General features: G+C 36.5%; 1 protein-coding gene across 1 annotated transcript in view; it reads left to right on the top strand.

The window, feature by feature from the left end:
- Nucleotides 1-18794, top strand: part of TNKS2 (tankyrase 2) — a 29353-nt gene extending 10559 nt beyond the window's left edge. The window contains 20 exon segments of the mRNA XM_039553616.1: nucleotides 767-953; nucleotides 1860-1981; nucleotides 2477-2568; nucleotides 2653-2731; nucleotides 3693-3864; nucleotides 4517-4596; nucleotides 5590-5735; nucleotides 6175-6340; nucleotides 6628-6847; nucleotides 7245-7354; nucleotides 8050-8238; nucleotides 9003-9255; nucleotides 9875-9951; nucleotides 10529-10649; nucleotides 11700-11797; nucleotides 12441-12515; nucleotides 13530-13635; nucleotides 14195-14381; nucleotides 15738-15894; nucleotides 16562-18794. Coding sequence (XP_039409550.1) covers nucleotides 767-953; nucleotides 1860-1981; nucleotides 2477-2568; nucleotides 2653-2731; nucleotides 3693-3864; nucleotides 4517-4596; nucleotides 5590-5735; nucleotides 6175-6340; nucleotides 6628-6847; nucleotides 7245-7354; nucleotides 8050-8238; nucleotides 9003-9255; nucleotides 9875-9951; nucleotides 10529-10649; nucleotides 11700-11797; nucleotides 12441-12515; nucleotides 13530-13635; nucleotides 14195-14381; nucleotides 15738-15894; nucleotides 16562-16624 — 2700 coding nt within the window. The 3' untranslated portion in view covers nucleotides 16625-18794.
- The last annotated feature ends 919 nt before the right edge of the window (nucleotides 18795-19713 follow it).

Here is a 19713-nt window from a genome sequence, read left to right as displayed (position 1 = left end):
GATTTTTTTACTTCAGGGGCCAGTTGTAAAGTAAATTTTTACAATGGTGGTACTGGACACAACCCCACAAATGAACTTTTGCCTACACACTACTGTGTGTCTTAACTGTTAAGCTAGAGTTGTATTCCATATTGGGTTTTGGCTCCAGAGAACTCTGAATTACTTTTTGCAAAGCAATGCAGCTTTAAGAGGAGCAATGGGAAAGAGCATGTACTTGCTTACAGACTGAACTTGAAGTGCAATCAAAGTGTTACACATACATTACTCATCCAGGAGTGTTACTTGTAGAATCTTGTACTTAAATGTTTTGAGTTGAAGCTGAGTGGCCATCTCCTTTTAGATACTGTGGCACTCATATCTTGGGGGTTATGCACAGAACATGTATTTATCTTAGTACAGCTGTTCACTCTAGACATTTTCTAGAGCTGCAGAGAACCAGAGCTTGTTCGCAGGTGATTTGGAGAATGTGAATATTTCTCTTTCTCTGATTTGACCTGTAGCAGAGCTCCTTTCCTTTCTGAAAAAAGCCTGAAAAGACTGGCCAGCCAGCCTTTGGCTTCTTTGAATGTACCTGTGGGACACCAGAGGATTAAAAACCACAATGTGCTGAAATGTTGTGTTAGATTGAAAATGAATGTCTTGGAAACAGTTTGCATATAAGCATTGATTTTTATTTTAACAGTCTACTGTATTAAAACTAATAACATAGTCTTTTTCTAACGTTCCGGTTTTGATTGCATCTTTTTTTACCCCTTTCCCTTTCAAGCATGGAGCATGTGTGAATGCAATGGATCTGTGGCAATTCACCCCTCTGCATGAAGCAGCTTCTAAGAACAGGGTGGAAGTATGTTCTCTTTTGTTAAGTTATGGTGCTGACCCAACACTGTTGAACTGTCACAACAAAAGCACCATTGATTTGGCTCCAACACCCCAATTAAAAGAACGATTAGCATGTGAGTATAAAATGGGATCAGTTCTACAGTTACAGCTTGTAATGTGTAATTAGGTTCCCTAGACAGTGATCTGGCAAAAACCAGATTAGGAAAATGCTTACACTTTAAAAGTAATTGTGCAATATTGTGCAGTACATGTCACTGTTTATAATTTGAAATTGCTAGATTTTCTGAATGTAGGCATTTGAAATTATTTTACTGTCAGGTTTATAGTCAAGTGGTTGTGATGGGTTTTGTAGCTTTTCCCCAAATACATGTTTTCCCTCATGACCTTGCCAATACATTTTCATTTCCTATATTTGTTCCTGTCATTGCATCAAGATTTTTGAAATAATAATTTGTATTCCACAGTTGCTTGAAGAAAAAATAACTGTTTAGAATGCTGAATATATTTGAGTGTGCCACAATCACTGAGAGTTCAAAGAAATTGATGAAGGGCATTGATTTGTGTCCAGCAAACTTAGAGTTGAAGAGAGTGACCTCAGATTGTGTCCTTGAGTGGTCAAACAGTAACTTTCTGGGATATTTACAAAAATTGTCAGTAAATACTACACTAGGCTTCATGCTAGCATCTAGAAATGGTTTTCCAAAAATAGAGATTTATACTTGAGTTGGTACATATGTGAACAGTAGAACCTACAAAGTGGTGAGTGAAATAGATCTTGTGCAGTCAGTTTGGATGTCTCTGGCTTTGGTTTAGAAACAAAGCAAAACTTGTGTAGTGTTTTGACTTGACTTAACAAGTTCTGTCAAGTGATGTAAAAGTTTGAGTCAGACTTGGAAATGTGTGCTCCATGGTCTGCTGAATAAAATGGATATTTTTTTCTAACTGAAAGAAGCAATTCTCTTGATCCTTCTCAAGCCAAGGAGTGTAACCCTCTGCTATGTATTTCTTTGTTTTCAAAGATGAATTCAAAGGTCACTCACTGCTACAGGCTGCAAGAGAATCAGATGTAGCTCGTATAAAGAAACATCTTTCTTTGGAGACAGTGAACTTCAAGCATCCTCAGACACATGAGACAGCATTGGTAATATCTCAGGATTTATAATGATTTTGCATATATTGTGGCTAACCTAAGCATACTAGGTAATAGTTTAGCAATAAAAATTGTAGTGTCAAATGGTGTAATTCAGACCAACCTAGAATATCCAGTGTCTAGTTAAGCAAATAACACTGATTAATATTTTGTTCTTAATGTTAAGACTAACATAAATGGCCTGTTTAGGTTATCTAAATGACTAGGTTTTGTAGAATAGTCTCATTTTAAGCAACAGCGAGCTATGTATGTTAGCTTTGTTTTGATGGTTTCCAGTAGTTATTAGAAAGGGGAGTTCTTGAAAATACCAGAGTAAATCCAAAAGCCCATGTGGAGTCTTCCAAATGAATAAGCTTCTACATGTTTTGGCGTTTTTTTTCTGTTGTCTTTGTATGCCACCAGCTCTTAACTGCCAGCTGATCAGCATCTAGTAAAACCTGGATATTGCTAGCTAGTTGTTAATTGTAAACTTTTTAATGTTCACAGCACTGTGCTGCTGCATCTCCATATCCTAAGAGGAAACAAGTATGTGAATTGCTGCTGAGGAAAGGAGCCAATATCAATGAAAAAACAAAAGAGTGAGTGGTTACAAATGAATACTCCTAAGTGTTTGTTTAGAAGATTTTGCAAAATACATTTTGAATTACTCCTCTTTTTTTTAGCTTCTTGACTCCTCTGCATGTGGCATCAGAAAAGGCTCATAATGATGTTGTTGAAGTAGTTGTGAAACATGAAGCTAAGGTATGACTATCATACTTTTGTTAACATTCATGTACAGGTTTTCATACCATAAGAATGGACAGCTGAGTAGACAGGCTTTTCTAAAAGAATTAGTTTTGGAAGGTTCTAGATTTATAGACTCAGCTGTCGGCCATCAATCCATCAGTACAGCTCTATACATTATAGAATCATCATTGTTTTGGTCCTATTTTTAAGAAATGCAGATGTAGTTCTCTCTGTGAACAGAAGACTTTCAGAGTGTCTTGTTTAGTGCTTCATTGTCCAGCAGGAGTAATTAAATACATGAGGAAAAGAGCAGGGGGTATATATGAACAGCAAGAAGCTAAACTGAACTGTGTGACAGGTAGACTACATGATGTTGCAGTAAAAAATTACAGTGAAGACAAAATGTAAAGTCATAATACGGTGATTAGTTCTAACTTCCACAAAAAGAAAACGTGGAAAGGAGAGACTCTGTAGTGCTTGAATCCTCCAGGACTGGGAGTTGAATTTCTCTCGTGGAAATTTGATTATAGCCTGACTGCTGTGAAGTTTCCAAAACCCAGAGGAAGAGTAGAGAATAAAAGTAAGGTTTGCGTGCAGAGTTTTAAGTTGTTGAATACACTTTGACTGACCCAACACATAGGAAGTCCTCAGTCTGAAAAACCACAATAAGCCAATGCAGGTAAAAGCTGTTCTCCATGTTGGCACTGAAGATTTGTACTGCCAGGAGCAAAATAATAGATTACTCGTGTTTGTGGTAAAAATGCACTGGATTATATGCATGCCTCTAAAAGGGGGCTACTTTATGAACTGTTTTTGTTTTAATTTTACTGTTTGAAATGTCATCACCTTTGGAAATACACTAAATATGTTCTTTCTATTGAAGTAAGAATACTATTTGTGAAATATTCCCAGTCAGCAATGAAAACATCTTTAATACTAACTTGATGGTGATATTTCTTGTCTGTGTTATTTTCAGGTTAATGCATTAGATAATCTTGGCCAGACCTCTCTTCATAGAGCAGCACATTGTGGTCATCTTCAGACATGCAGGTTGCTGCTGAGTTCTGGATGTGATCCTTCCATCGTGTCTCTGCAGGGCTTTACAGCCTTACAAATGGGGACTGAAAGTGTGCAACAGCTACTACAAGGTATGCTGAGTTATTCAAGATCCACTGTGGTGCTTCATTTTACTTGCCGTTTCAAGTGCTGTCAATAGTGAAGACTAGTCAACCAAAAAAAATGTTCTACAAAAGACAGTAGTACTAGGTGGTGTTTTACTCCCTAGTTAATAATATCATTTACTGTCTAGATCATCAGCAATGAAGATTTTGGGCTATAGCCACTTGGAACAACTTTATAAAAATCCTGACATAGGGTGAGGGGAATATTGAAAGTAGAAAATGAGTTTCTAAAACAAAAAATGTCTGCTTTGCATTTATGAGTTAAAAGGCAATTGTACCATTGAAGGCAACAATATACATGGATTTTTCAAGAGTAAGTTTTGGATATTATATACATACATAAACTTGATATAGTCCAATTCTTAAACTGAAATAAGAAGGCTTAGTTGGTTCCACAATATTCCAAAACATACAGGAAGCACATTGCTGAAGTCAACTTCACAAACACTACTAGCTCTGGCAGCTATAGTTGTAGATAGTAAACAGAGACAAAACTTGTTGGTAATGGGTTAACTTTATTTCAGTGATTTCCCTTAAATAAATTCAAGTTATTTCCTGTCTTAACAAATTTCTTCAACTGCCTACACTTACCTGTCATGCAATCTCATTTATTTTGCAGAAGGTATCCCATTAGGTAATTCGGATGCAGATCGACAGTTGCTGGAGGCTGCAAAGGCTGGAGATGTGGATACTGTCAAAGTAAGGTTAAACCTCTCCTTAAAAATAAGAGGGAATTTGTCATGGTTTAATCCCAGCCAGCAACCAAGCCCCACACAACTGCTTGCTCACCCCCCTGCAGGATCGGGAGAGAATCAGAAGAGTAAAAGCTGGAAAACTCAGGGGTTGAGATAAAAGCTGTTTAATAGAGAAAGCAAAAGTCACACCCGCAAGCAAAGCAAACCAAGGAATTAATTCATGGCTTCCCATGGGCAGGCTGGTGTTCAGCCATCCCCAGGAGAGCAGAGCCCCATCTCAGATAACGGTGTCTTGGGAAGACAAAACTCCATCACTAGTAATGTTCCCCCCTTCCTCCTTGTTCCCCCACTTTATGTACTGAGCATGATGCCATCTGCTCTGGAATATCCCTTTGGTCAGTTGGGATCACCTGTCCTGGCTGTGTCTCCCCGCAGCCTCCCGTGCCCCCCCAGCCTCCCTCCTTTAGTGGCAGCACTAAAAGGCCTTGGCTCTGTGTAAGCCGTGCTCAGCAATGACAACACATCTCTCTATTATCAGCCCTGTGTACAGCACTAATCTAAAACACAGCCACATACCAGCCACTGTGAAGAAAATTAACTCCGCTGCAGCCAAACTAGCACAGAATTATATCTCAATGTATAATTTCTCAAAGCAAACAATTGAACAGCCCTTCACTGACTTCTTTAGAGTTGTGATCTGTCCTAAAACCTGTGTATTACACAATTATTACAGATTACAAAATACAATGTTCATCACCTCCAGATGTTTGCCTTATATAAAAAGCATAAATAAATTACAGGTGTGGATTTGGGAGCAGGTGGAATTACTTTCTTAGGACACAATCTGTGAAATCTGTAAAAATGAAATAATTTTTATTGAAAACAGTTATACAAAACTAAATGTGTTAATGTGGTGTTGTTAACAACATTCTATGACTAAATTAGAGGTGTCAACACTATGTGTAGTGACATATATTTTGTTTGGGGAAATTCACAGAAGCTGTGTACAGTTCAGAGTGTGAACTGCAGAGATATTGAAGGACGTCAGTCTACACCACTTCATTTTGCAGCTGGATATAACAGAGTATCTGTTGTGGAGTATCTTCTTCAGCATGGAGCTGATGTACATGCAAAAGATAAGGGGTAAACGCTCAAATTGTATTTTCTTGGCAATTGTGATTGGTCCTTTCTATCAGCTTTTGAATATTGTTAGCTGATAAGCATCCTGTTTTTCTTCAGATATTTTTTTATTTTCACGGGAACTTCTGTTAGTGTTTAGTTAGAGTGAAGATGTTAAGAATACCCAAAAGCATTTTGCAGTACTTAAGATTAGAGCATCAGGAATTTCTCTGGCCCTGTGCTTTTACTTCTCTTCAGTGCCTCACTGATTAAGTTTTTACTGCAATAGATATTGCAATATACAATAATATTCCTACTATATTAGACTGGGGGGGAGAGGGGGGAAGGAAGGTTTTGTTATGGTTTGATTGTCAAAGGTGCATTGTGTTTTAAGGTTATATTGCTTGGTGAAAAAATACCCTATTTTTAAAGAGAGTTTTTCTCTTCTTTTAATTGTTTCCAGAGGACTTGTCCCTTTGCATAACGCCTGCTCATACGGTCACTATGAAGTTGCAGAACTGTTGGTTAAACATGGTGCAGTTGTCAATGTAGCTGACTTGTGGAAATTCACTCCCTTGCATGAAGCTGCAGCAAAAGGAAAATACGAGATTTGCAAACTCCTTTTACAGGTATTACATATGCTGGAGGGAGGTTACCTTTTTTTTCTTGTTCACTCTGAAATGTAAATGGACTTCTTTGAGAAATTAGTGTGTGGTTTCTGAATTACTGTAGTTAAATATTTTCAGTAAAAGGGATACTCTTAGCACCTGTGTTGTCCTTTCTCACACAGTAAATGGAAGGCTCTCTGCAGGATTCCAATATGAGTCAGAATATTTGCTCAACAAGGCATTAGATGCCTAAGATGCGGCATGTTTATTTTGCTGACACACTTACCACCTGTCTTTGATGTGCACAGCATGGAGCTGACCCTACAAAGAAAAACAGGGATGGAAATACTCCTCTAGATCTTGTTAAAGATGGTGATACTGATATTCAAGACCTACTTAGAGGAGATGCAGCTCTCCTAGATGCTGCAAAGAAAGGTTGTTTGGCCCGAGTAAAAAAGCTCTGTTCACCCGACAATGTCAACTGTCGGGACACGCAAGGACGGCATTCAACACCACTACATTTAGCAGGTTAGTGTTCTAATTAACTAGTTTGATCAGTTACTAATTAATTACTGTGGCCGAACTTTCTATGTCTACACAAGTTTAGAGTGTAGCCTCAAGCTGGAGGATTCAGTACTTTCTCTTTTAAAAAATTAGTATCTTACACATGTTAATCTTATGTTGCTTTTCAAACTGTTTAATTATTTTCCTGTTCTCTCTAGCCAGAAAGGATCTTCTATTGTTTATTGACAGGTTTTAAAACCAAATACTCTTAAATAGGGTAACGCTGTCCTCCCTAATAGGTATTACACTGTGGATTGACATTTTAATTTACTTTCAAGTAATTTAAATGAATTACTACTTCTCTACAGCCTGTTGGGGGTGGTGTTTTAATTTTGTTTATTCTGTCCTTCTGCAACTCCAGCTGGTTACAATAATTTGGAGGTTGCAGAGTACCTGTTACAGCATGGAGCAGATGTGAATGCACAGGATAAAGGAGGCTTGATTCCTCTGCATAATGCAGCATCTTATGGGGTAAATATCTCAAACTTTCTGAGACTTTATTTATTAAAAAAAAAGTGGTACATTTCATTGACAGCATTTTGAGCCAATACTCTGTAGAATGCTTTTACTATTGAGTTATAATCTAATCTTATTTTTAAGACAGAATGAATAATTAGATCACAGTTTATGTTATAGGTAAAGACTGTTATGAATTTGTAAAATCACAAATGGAGTTTTCTGACCGTGAACACCTAGAAAGCCAGCAGGCTGAAAGGTGTTCTGTAAAATGCCTTTCCTTACCTGTGACAGTCAGATTTTATCGGGAAGATCTCACTTCCATTTATATGACTGCTGTTGAGACAGCAGTTGTTTTTGTGGTTTTCCTGAATCTTTGTCCTTGAATCAAGTCTTTAACCAAAACAGTTGGAGTACTTTCCAAACTGGAAGTTCAGAATCAGGCATTTTTTTCCTTCAGATCCCTCTGGATTTGGAATTATGTTTTACTCTGTCTTTTTTTCACAAGGGAACAAATCTTACTCAACTTTTTGCTGGTATGTTTTAGGTGAGGAAGAAAACACCTTGCTTTAATACATTTTAAAATCATAATTAAATGCATTCTAAGAAAATTTAGAATTACTCTGATTACACAGAAATAGCGGTAATAGTTCTTAATTATTTTAATACACTGTGGTATTGGAATTTAACAGGTGTTTTTATTTTTCCAGCATGTTGACGTAGCGGCTTTACTTATAAAGTATAATGCATGTGTGAATGCTACGGACAAATGGGCTTTCACACCTCTTCATGAAGCAGCCCAGAAAGGAAGGACTCAGCTTTGTGCCTTGTTACTGGCACATGGAGCTGATCCTACTCTGAAAAACCAAGAAGGACAAACACCATTGGACCTCGTCACTGTAAGTGATAGGGCTTCTCTTGGGAAATCTGTTCTTATCTATTTGTGACAGCTCATCTAAAAGCTGTTCTTTAAAAAGCCAGTAATACAACCACTTCTGCAAAATTTAAATTACTGTTGTTTCTGTGGTATTTTTATGTGCCTGGCAAGGAAAGTCAATAGATCTTTATAAACCTGCTTTAAATAATTTCTTGCTTCAGGCATCTTATTTCAGTATGGAGTTGGGGGGAAAAGACCTCAAAACACTAACAAAATGAATTAATGATTATAATTTGATGCTTTTAATTCAGTGCTTATAGTTTGACTGATAGAAAAATTGTGACAATAAAATGTAAGCAGACCTTGTAGCAGCATCATTTTAAGAAACTGTCTGTTAAGTTTTCAGCTGTGTTATTTCCAAGTATTATAATGTAATCCAAAACTACATTCAGAATAACAGTTTTGTTTCATAAATTCTGATTTCCAGTAGAAGCTTCTGTTCATTTTTTGCAGCAAATTAATTCTGTTTAACTGTCCCTAAATTTTTTTAGAAATACTGAAGTCTTTAATTTTTACCTTCTTAGAGCTTCTATGTATAAACATTTTACAATTTCACATACGCTGTTGCCAGAAAAGGCCATTTGTAAGATGCATTGTAAAATGCATGTTTTCCCAATATTGTTCTTGAGTGTACTCAAGAAATCTAATATCATGATAGTGCATTCTAGGAAAAAACATTGTGCAAAAGTGTTCCTCTGTTCTAATGAGTTGTTTTCTGCTCCTTAGGCAGACGATGTCAGTGCGTTACTGACAGCAGCAATGCCTCCTTCTGCCTTACCGACTTGCTACAAACCTCAGGTTATAAGTGTGTCTCAGGCTACAGGTTCTGCAGCTGATTCCCTGTCTTCTGTTCCATCCAGTCCATCCAGTCTGTCTGCTGCAAGTAGTCTTGACAACTTGTCTGGTAGTTTTTCTGAACTTCCATCTGTTGTTGGTACAAACTGTGCAGAGGGAGCTACTGTTCTGGAGAAAAAAGAAGGTGAGGCTTTCTCAGGAGTGAGTGACATTTCTTAACATACGGTAAAAAGAATACAAAAGTGTGAAGTTTCCCATACATTGATATAGTTATTCTGATATATGCAGTATTTCAGTTCCTTATGATGCCATTAATTAGGAACAAAAGTCTAAAAGTCTTATACTACAAGATTTTACTGTTTTCCCCTTACAGAACCTTTAAAATGTTTTTTGCTGAACAGAGCTAGTATGTGAATTGTGTTTTAAAACAGAAGTCAAATGAAATTTGGCTCCATACCAAGCAGTATTTTACTACAAACTTTAATTTCTAAGAGGTTGTTCTTAGATCAGGTATTTTAAAAGGGTTACTTCTGTGATATTTTAGTTGTCAATATATACTTCTGTTGGAACTTGCATTTCTGGTAGCTGGGTGGCTTGTTTTGTGGAAGCACAAAGACTTCTCTTAGGGAGGTAGAAGAGCAGGTTAAATTGCTACTGGGTAGTGATACAGATATTTAATCCACATCTGCAAAAGACCAGGAATTTTTCTCTCATTTTTGCCACAGACAGGGGGAGATGTGTATGCTTTATTTTGTAATACAGGTATGAATTCATTGTGAGTTTTTCTTCTTACCCATTTTCAGGTGTAGATTTTAGCATTAATCAGTTTGTGCGGAACCTTGGCCTTGAACATCTAATTGACATATTTGAGAGAGAACAGGTAAGTGGTTATATTTATTTCCAGATACTCAGGGCTAGAAAGCAATGGAATAAATAGTGCCTGGTTAGTATAATGTAGTAAGAGAGATTTTAAATGAGTGACTGTCAAAACAAGTAGAATAAAAGAAAGGACTGTAACTGGATTTTTTAATTGATATACAAAATAAATGTGTGTTAAAATATATGTATATATAAACAGATGGGGACAGTAATGTTCGTATCAGTTTAACAGTTGTAGCAGTGTTTCCTTTCAGCAGTATAAAAGGTAGAGTAAATAAGTAATCTGTGTTAATTAGTAATTTCAGTTCTTGTTTGTGTTCACTTGAATATATCTAGAAGAGTATTTCTCAATTAGAAACATGGTCTCTGCAAACAATGCAAGTTACAAATTGTAGTTTGTAGCATGTTAGTTTAGGACAAAAAGTTTGAAGAAAGCAGTTGAGTGAAAATAAAATATGAAACCTCTAATGTTCCTATTCTTTTCACACTTGCTTTTTCTCACAGCTGTTGTGAGGTATATTTTCACTGTCATTGGCAGTTGTTCTAGTACAAAAAACATGGTCTTGCTTTCATTATAGATAACATTGGATGTATTGGTTGAAATGGGACACAAAGAATTGAAGGAAATTGGCATTAATGCTTATGGCCATAGGCATAAAATCATCAAAGGAGTTGAAAGACTTATTTCTGGACAACAAGGTATATGCTCATTTTAAATTATCACATAATACTGCCGTTACATAATCAGTTTTTGTAAATTACTTATGTTATTCCAAATTGTATCTCATTAAAAAGAATTGGTAATAAAACCTGATCTAGAAAATGGCACTTCAAATGTTAAGAATGTCTTCTGACTTGAAACTTGAGTACTTTTATTTATGCTGTGAATTACTGTGAATCTTGCCTTTCAGTTCTCTGATTTATATTTTTTCTCTGTGGTCACTGTTTTGTGTTTGCTTAGGTGAAGTGTCAATCTAGTGCAAAATGCTCATAAGCTCCTTGAGATAGGGAGTGTTTATCTTCATCAAAGCACTCTGAAGAGCAGAGCACATTCTGTTGATGAGTTCAGGCCTGTTATGTACTATTGGGTTCTGCTACAGAATGCTGTCTTTGCTCACTCAGAAAGCCAGTTGAAATTCTTACACTTTCCTTTAAAAATAGAGTTGGCGTGCTTTCAGTGAACCAAAATTAATGTAACAGCTTTGTTCAACAGCTTTAGCTTACATTAAAATTACTGCTAAAGCCTCTTTATTTGTGTAGGACTGTTGATACCAGCACAGTCCTGGGAGTCCTGAATTCATCATAATTCAGTATGCTTCATTTAAGAAGTTTCCTTTAAACATTCAATATCTTTTAGGCTTTCAATACCAGGCTCAAGCCTTTTGGGTTGACAGACTTAGTTCTTTTGTCAGTTCTTTCTGCATGACCATGGAAAAAATACTCCTATTGAATTAGTGCTTCAAGTTGCTTTTCCTGTTTCATGATGCCCTTGCCATCAGTAGTTGTGGACTCTACAGGAACTGGTTGCTCGCTGTGTCACTGCCTAGAGTTGAAATGAACTCTGAAGTAAACAAGTGCTTACAAGTAGTTCCCCTGTTGTGTGCATTAGTGTACTGAGCTAAGTACAGACAAATGGGTTAGTGCATCTGAAATGATGATTCTTGATGGGAGAAGGATTGATCAGTGTCCACAGATCAGAGAAATTATTGCAGTTTCTGACACTGTTGCTGTGTTTTCTTACATTCACAGGACTTAACCCATACCTGACTCTAAATACTTCCGGTAGTGGAACTATTCTCATAGACCTTTCCACCGAAGACAAGGAATTTCAGTCAGTAGAAGAAGAGGTATATGCCATTCTCTGTAGTCTCTCAGTATTTTTGCTATTGCTACTAAAGAAGTAGGTAAAGAAGTATTGCTAGACAATTTAACAGTGCAGTAAACATCACTAAGCTTACAAAAGCTTGCATAAGGATACTTCAGATTCCCAACTTTGACTGCATTACTTATAATCTGTGTTCATGATGCCTGTAGCTGTTTTCTTACTTATATTATTATTGCTTGTACTATTTTTAAAACCTCTATTATATATCAAATCTCTTCAATGTAATATAAATTCTGTGCTACCAATGGATTGCCTGTCTGTCATACGCAGTTTGAAAGGAAGTGATTTAAAAGAGTCGTAATCACACTAGGCAAAATTCTGAAGAAACACAATTGTAAAGAGATTAGTGACAGTCTTCTCCAGTTTGAAAACTAGACCATGGACCAGTCAAAATACATTAAACAAAAAATCATTGAAAAAAAAACCATATGCATCCACAAAATCTGGCATTACTTAAGATACAGTCATTGCCTAAAAGTTCCTCTTACAATTTTTAATTGTTTTAATACATAATTAGTTCTTTTCCTTATTTGACTTGTCTAAAGGAGATATGTGTTGAATGTGTTCTGAAAGAATGTAATCCTCCTTAAATTCTTAATCTTCAGATGCAGAGTACTGTCCGAGAGCACAGAGATGGAGGACATGCTGGTGGAGTCTTCAATAGATACAACATCTTAAAGGTGGCTGTTGTTTTTTTATGGCTAGTGGTTTTACACCTTTGGAGTTTTGTCTAAAAGTAAAATATCCATAAAATGTTCTACACTTGTTTGAGTTCTATATTGTGACAAGATGTGCCATTCTGAGATGTTCATAGGATAAAGATCGTTTTCCAGGGAAATTCAAAGACTAATTTTTTATGGAAAAGCTACTTACGGGTTAATGGCAAGAAATTTTATGAGAAATTGGCATAGAGGGATCTCACAGAAAACTGCAGAATTTTTGAAGAAAAAGGCAGAAGGTTTTATAGGAAACAGAAGAGGATTTCTTTTGAGGGAGAATGGCAGGAAAAAACCACAAGAAGTGAAAGCAAAACTTTTGAACTCTTACTTTGGCTTGATTTAGCGACAGACAAGCGTAAAAAAACAGCCAGTAGACAAGTTTAAATAATCTAATGGAATTTTGGTTTGTATTTATGTATTTTTCCCTCTGAAGTAATGGTAATTTTTGTTAATATCATAAAGATTTTGATTTGCAAGTCAGTACTACTAAGTTTTATTCTGAAGTTACAGTTTTCCCAGTGGAATTGCTGTGCTATTCCTACATAACCTACATGCACAAGACTTTGCAATGCCCAGCATACCTCTGCAGGGGCTTTGTAATTTACTTTCTTTTAGAAGTGTAAGTCTTCATGGAAGGCATTTCTTAATTAACTGATTGATCTCTTTACTAGTGATTTGTCATCAAGAAGAATTCTGACTAAGCCTGCTAAATTTAAATTGGAGAGTATTTCATTTAAGGATTATTAACAAGGAGCTGTGTAAAATTGACTGATTCTTAAGCATATAGTTATTATTTACTTGTCCTACTACAACAATCAGCTTGTGCAGGATAAGCCAATTTGTGTCTCATTGAGTCCCAAGGAACGTATTCTTGTTTAAGTGGCAGTGTAAATGTACTATAGTATAGTGGCTATAGGATATACATCTATCTGGTAAAGTGAGCAGAATTTTTCAGTTTCTTTTTGACCATTTCAGATTCAGAAAGTATGCAACAAAAAACTATGGGAAAGATACACTCACAGGAGGAAAGAGGTCTCTGAAGAGAATCATAACCATGCTAATGAAAGGATGTTGTTTCATGGTGAGATGTTGAAATGCACTTTATGAACTTATTTCGTCAGCAGCACTCTTTATGGAAGGGTTTCTACTGTCTCAAACAAAGTAAATTTCCTCAGTGGAAGTAGGTTCTAGGTTTTACTTGAGTTTTGTATTTCACAAGGAATGATACAATGTACTGTATCATTCTTCTGAAATTTGCATCTCTTTGTCTCTCCCCGAAGGGAGACCAAGATGTAAGAGAAAAACATTTAAGAAATTATTCCTTGAGTCTGTTTTATCAGCTGTATGACCAAAGTGATTAAAGATCAAACTTCATTCTGTTATAGGTTGTTTTGGGGTGGGATTTTTTTTGTTGTTTTCTTGGGTTTATCCAGAAAAGATAACTTACCATTAGCAAGTTAAAGCCTGTTGGAGGCTCGTCCATGCACAAATACAGAGTTTATCCTGATGAGCAAAGTTCACAAAACATCTTCATAAGGAAGGCTACGTAGTTCTCAACACAGTGGGAACGAATTATTGGATTGTGACACATACAAAAATCTGTGTACTGTATTGTCAATATTTTACTTCCTTTCTCTTAGGCTCCCCATTTGTGAATGCAATCATTCACAAAGGCTTTGATGAGAGACATGCCTATATAGGTGGCATGTTTGGAGCTGGGATTTACTTTGCTGAAAATTCTTCCAAAAGCAATCAATATGTGTATGGAATTGGAGGTGGCACTGGATGTCCAATTCACAAAGATAGATCTTGTTATGTTTGCCACAGGTAAGTACCTCAAAAGAATCTGATTCTGCTTTTGATAGTCCTAGATTATCAATGCAGCAGTCTCTTTCTGAAGAAAGATTTGCTTGGACCTTCTCTGTATTCTGGGCCTAACAGAAACTTTCAGGAAACTTTGACATTTTAAGTCCTAAAGTATTTTCAACCATCTTCAGTGCATTGAACCACATATTTGCCCTTAATACAAAAATCAGACCTACGGAACCAGAGAGTGAAGAGGATCTGCTAGATGCTTATGTGAAAGATGAGCAATATGAGAGTTTAGTTCGTTGCCTGTTACAGAGAAAGGAGAAATTCAGAGATATTCAGATGCAGTATTTCTTTGAGACAGATGTATTTTGTAACAGTCAGCCCCACATCACTGCTTTTTCAAACACTGAAATAGATATGGATTTGGGGATTCTGCCACTAATTAAGTTCTTGAATCCACTTTTCAACATAAACACCTGTTACGTCTTACCAGCACCATCAGTTCAGAATAAACTCATAGGTCATGGAGTCAGTTTTGGTGGTGGCAGTCATTTCAACCAGAAGAATATCTTGTGTTTGTATGCATACTGTTTTGCATTGGTATACAAGTATGAGGTCATCCTTCCAGTATCCTTCTTTGAGTCTCTGCTGCTTTTCATGTTGCTTACTCTTTTCTGGAACTCTCAAATAATGAGAATCATCTTTGAGAGTTAACAGAGGATGTCAGAGCCTTTTCATGTTTTCTAAAGTTTTGAATAAGAAGGGGTTTTTAGTTTGTTTTCTGCAAAGAGAAAGAAAAGCAGAAGTTTTGGCAGAGTAAAATGGTACATAACATTAGTCTATAAAAATGTCAGGATTCTATTGTCATTGCAGTAGGTACATATGTACAGAAATAAGAGCCCTTGTTGAATCTTGTAATAGTGAAAACATAACAAACTGACAAATGCTGATCTGAGGTATTTTGCATTGACCTGGACTTTGCACTTGGCCTTGATGTTGACTTGGCTGTTAGATACAAATCAAGCATTAGAACACTTGTGAATTATGTTGTCAGGATGATTAATGGAAGGAGGGGATAGAAAACTTTTTCTAAAAAAACCAAACAAATGAAAATAAATAACAGATAAAGAAAAGGTGGTGGCAATCTCTGAGCCCATTGTTAAGTATGCTGTTTTCAGTAACTAAGATAAACATTTTTCCATGTTACTACCAACCCTTTCCTTGGGCTAAAGAGCTTTCCAAAGTGACTGTAACTTTTGTTCGGCAAAACAATTTGAGAATTTTATGAACCACAAAGATTGACTGAAGTGGCTTCAAGGTTCAAGGTCATAAGCATTGTGTGTTCATGGTCCTTTTTCCCTTTCAACACAGGCAGTTGCTCTTCTGTCGTGTAACATTGGGCAAGTCCTTCCTGCAGTTCAGTGCTATGAAAATGGCTCATTCTCCCCCAGGACATCACTCAGTGACTGGGCGGCCCAGTGTAAATGGATTGGCATTGGCAGAATATGTCATTTACAGAGGAGAGCAGGTAAAAGCTTTTGGGGTGGTTTTGCAGACTCTCTTTTGTCTTTTTCAAAGGCATGTAATGCACTGGGGGGTTTTTTTCCTAGGTTTGAGGTGCTAGGGCTTGCTTTTGTCTTAGAACAAACTCCTGCTGCGGTTGCAGGTGAAAGGATGCATGTTTCCTGATGGGTCCAAGATTTTCCCCTTTGATGTTTTGCCCTTTTTTCCTTTGGCATCAGTAATTATTACTGCAACCCCAGGGTATATCCCCGTGTCCCGCAGCCGTAGGGAGGAGGAGAGAAGATTCAGCAGGCAGGAATTGTGCAGCAAGATTGATTTATTTAATTATTTTACAAACTCTTTTATAGACTTTTTTCTTCATAGTCTAATTGGACAAAGGATCAGCCACCCCTTGGGGTGATTGGCTAAAATCCTAAAACATCCATTGTCAAAATATTTTTCTACTATACCATAAACAAGACTTTTCAAGGCTGCAGGTGTTTGGTTGTTTACATACTCTGCTACCTGTTCTGTGAGAGAGAAAAGTCTCCCATGGGCTTAGAAAATAGCAAGAAAATCCTTGCTAGCAGCATTTTTGTATCTACAAATAATTTATTCTCCTCTCTAACAAACATTCTGAACTTATCCAGAGAATGAAATCGTAATAAAAAATGTGTGTGTCACTCTTTCAGGCTTATCCAGAATACTTGATTACTTACCAGATTATGAAACCTGAAGCTACCACTGAAGCTTAAGACGAGTTACTTGTGGGAAACCATCAGGCTTTGGATGCGAAGATATCAGTGGCTGCCATCCCAATAATTTACAAGTTTTTGTTGAAAAATTTCCCATTCCCAGGTGGTGTGGTAGCAAATGTGAACAAAATACATCAGTTTTGACTTGATAAAGCTTTAATAATGTACAGTATGTTTTTCTAAAATTGCAGAAATGTCCTCTTTTTCAGCACTTTAACAGATACCATTCCAGGCATAAACTGGGGTTTGGCTGTACTAAATTATAAACAAAAATTAACTTGAAACAATGGTTTTATACAATACTGCATTCAAATCTAGCAGAAATTGTAATGGTCTATATAGGAACTCATTTTACTAATATTGTGTTCTTTAAAACACTGCATTTACACTGAAAACGTTTTCATTTGTAAAACTGTAAATAAGAGCTTTTGTACTAGCCTGGTATTTATTTACATTGCTTTGTAATATAAGTGTTTTAGAACTGCAATCTTGTACAAAATGTTCTTCCCAGATATTGGTTTGTTCATCTGTGTTTTCTCATGCAAGTTAGATTTGAAAAGTCAATTTTTTTCAGGTTTTATCACTTAATTGTGAGGGAAAAAGCAAATTTTATCTGAAGAAGTGTAGAAGTATCCAACTTTAGATTGAATACATGAATTTTTGTTCTGTATTTTTATTTATGAAATACACATTCCTGAGAATGATGGGCTATGAAAATAGAATGTTCCATACAAATACTAAAGTGGTTTTCCACCTACTTCCTAGAGTTGCATATTTTATTTCTGTAAAATGTCTTTTGAAGTTTTTTATTTAACTATAGGTATAGTTAAAACCTGTATCCTCACTTCAAGGCTAGTAGACCTTGCAAGTTACAGTTTTAGTAAATTATTTTCTTTGAATGTAGATGGAAAATTAACCTCAAGAAGTTCTTTCTTGAGTTTCTCTTGCTTACATTTAAGCCAGGAAGTTAAATAGTTTATTCCTAATAGGAGGGCAAACAGCTTGGCCTTTTTTGTATGCTTATTTTGGTAGATCAGTCTACCTGTTGGTGCCCTCAGAATATGAGCATTGCAAGGTGGAAATGTTAAAAGCCATCCTGTCATCTCCTGTGTCTCTTCCATGCTAACATGCAAGCTGTGGTTGAAGCAGGTGTGTAGGAGTGTGTTTTGTCTGCTTTCAGCTGAGTGGAACTGGTTGGGCTGCACGGTTCTGCTCCCAGCTCAGCCAGCTGGGAGGGGAGGAGCAGCTCTGCCACAGCAGCAGCTGCCTTTGGTAGCCCTGGTGAGGCGCCTTCGACAGAGGAAGAGTGCAAAAGGTACAGCCCCTGTCCAGGTCTCACTCAGGGTTCCTGACTGCACCCATCCTTTCAGCCAGTGTTGTCATAGCTCTCATGTGTATTCTGCTTTTCTTCCATCTGCAGTTTTTACCTACATATTTCAAAAATATGTAAATACAAATTATAATTTTCTTGGGGTTAAAGTGGGTAGGAGTATATTTTAGTTGTTTAATATTTCTACATACAGAACACTGTCCCAGAAGACAATTTGTTTGCAGGGCATGTTATCTTACCATGATTTTAAATGTAGTAACTGGTCAAGATAATGAAATCCTCTTGCTGATGTGGTGGTTATGTGATTATGCTCTATGTAAAAATGTATTGAACCTTACCCAGTTATGTGAGGAAACTGAATAATAAGATTGCAGAATTCTTGCAGAAAGTAATATTGGCTATGAATAAAAAAGGCTTTGATTTTTAGGTACTTTCTCCCAGCATGTTGCCTGTTCCTTAGGTATAGTAATGCTGGAATTTGTGTTCATGCAAAATCTGTTAATTATGTTTAAAACTTTTTTGTTACTGCTAAAATGCTTCATTCTATATGAATGATCACCTAATGTCTTGTAAAATATTGTGGTATGATAGCATTTTAAGTGGTACCACAATGTTGGTTTTGTCTGTTTGGGGATTTTTGGAGCTGTTTTTTTGCATGACATACCTTGCACTCTGAAGATGGAAGCTGTAATGATTTGATAATACTGACTGTTGAGGTGAACCTTTAATTCCTTGTGCAATTAGTTCTGCTTTACCCATCTTGAAGTGTCTTTACATGTACTGTATGACATTCCATATCCATTTAACACTAAATAAATTTAATTCACTGGTTTTCTGGTAGCATGGGAGTAATTACAGATGTAGTGTGTTAACCCATTGTTTTAAATGTAAGCATGCACAATGCTGTAACTGCATCACTGGAGGCAAAATTAATTGCATTACACAGAAGAGCTTTAAATGTGGGTGAAAACCTGTAAATGCTGTGGAAACCTGTAGTTTGGTATACAGCTAACTAAGAACTATAGGTAGGAGTGAAAATGTGTTAGTAATAAACCCAGAAGTAAGCTTCAATTTGTGCACTTAGAACTCCATTATATGGTCCAGAACTGAGACAGAAAACTTGCTTACATTGGTTCTGTAAAATGAAAAGTAACCTAAAGAGTCTGACCTTTCAGATAACTGCACTGGTGTGATACAGGAGCAACAACAGAAGGAACTGTTTAGATCACTGGTAGTGTTGCAATAAGTAAGTAATTTTATTTCACTAGGACCATTTATATGGTGGTAGGTTTCCAAAACCAGGTTTGTATAGAAGACTTAGACATAAGCACTAGAGGGCAGGAAAGCAAATGTTTGGTAAGATCAGTGGTAGTGAAAATCTTTAAAGGGTCTTGGGAACACAACTTCTGATAAAATTGCTCCTGAAAATTCCTCCTATCTAGGCTGTAAAAAATTAACATTAACTTTCCATTCTGCATTAGATTGGTTTTTGCTTAGTTAAGTAACTAGTATGAAAACAAGTGGTACAACTAAGCAAATTGAAAATATTAGGATCTTTGCTTAAAATATTTACTCATAAGTTAGACTTTAGTTCTTAGAAATCAAAAAACAATTCATCCACACTCTTCTATCATATATAATTGAAAAAGTTAGGATTATCCATACAGTGCATGTTCAAGAGGTATGTTGGCACTCCTTTTGAATGCAAATGACTGTGTATAAAGGAGTTGCCGCTGTCTTTTCTACCCTGGACTTGCTC

The sequence above is a fragment of the Corvus cornix genome, chromosome 6 (assembly GCF_000738735.6).
Source record: "Corvus cornix cornix isolate S_Up_H32 chromosome 6, ASM73873v5, whole genome shotgun sequence".
Classification (NCBI taxonomy): domain Eukaryota; kingdom Metazoa; phylum Chordata; class Aves; order Passeriformes; family Corvidae; genus Corvus; species Corvus cornix.
This window is presented reverse-complemented; position numbering and strand designations above follow the sequence as displayed.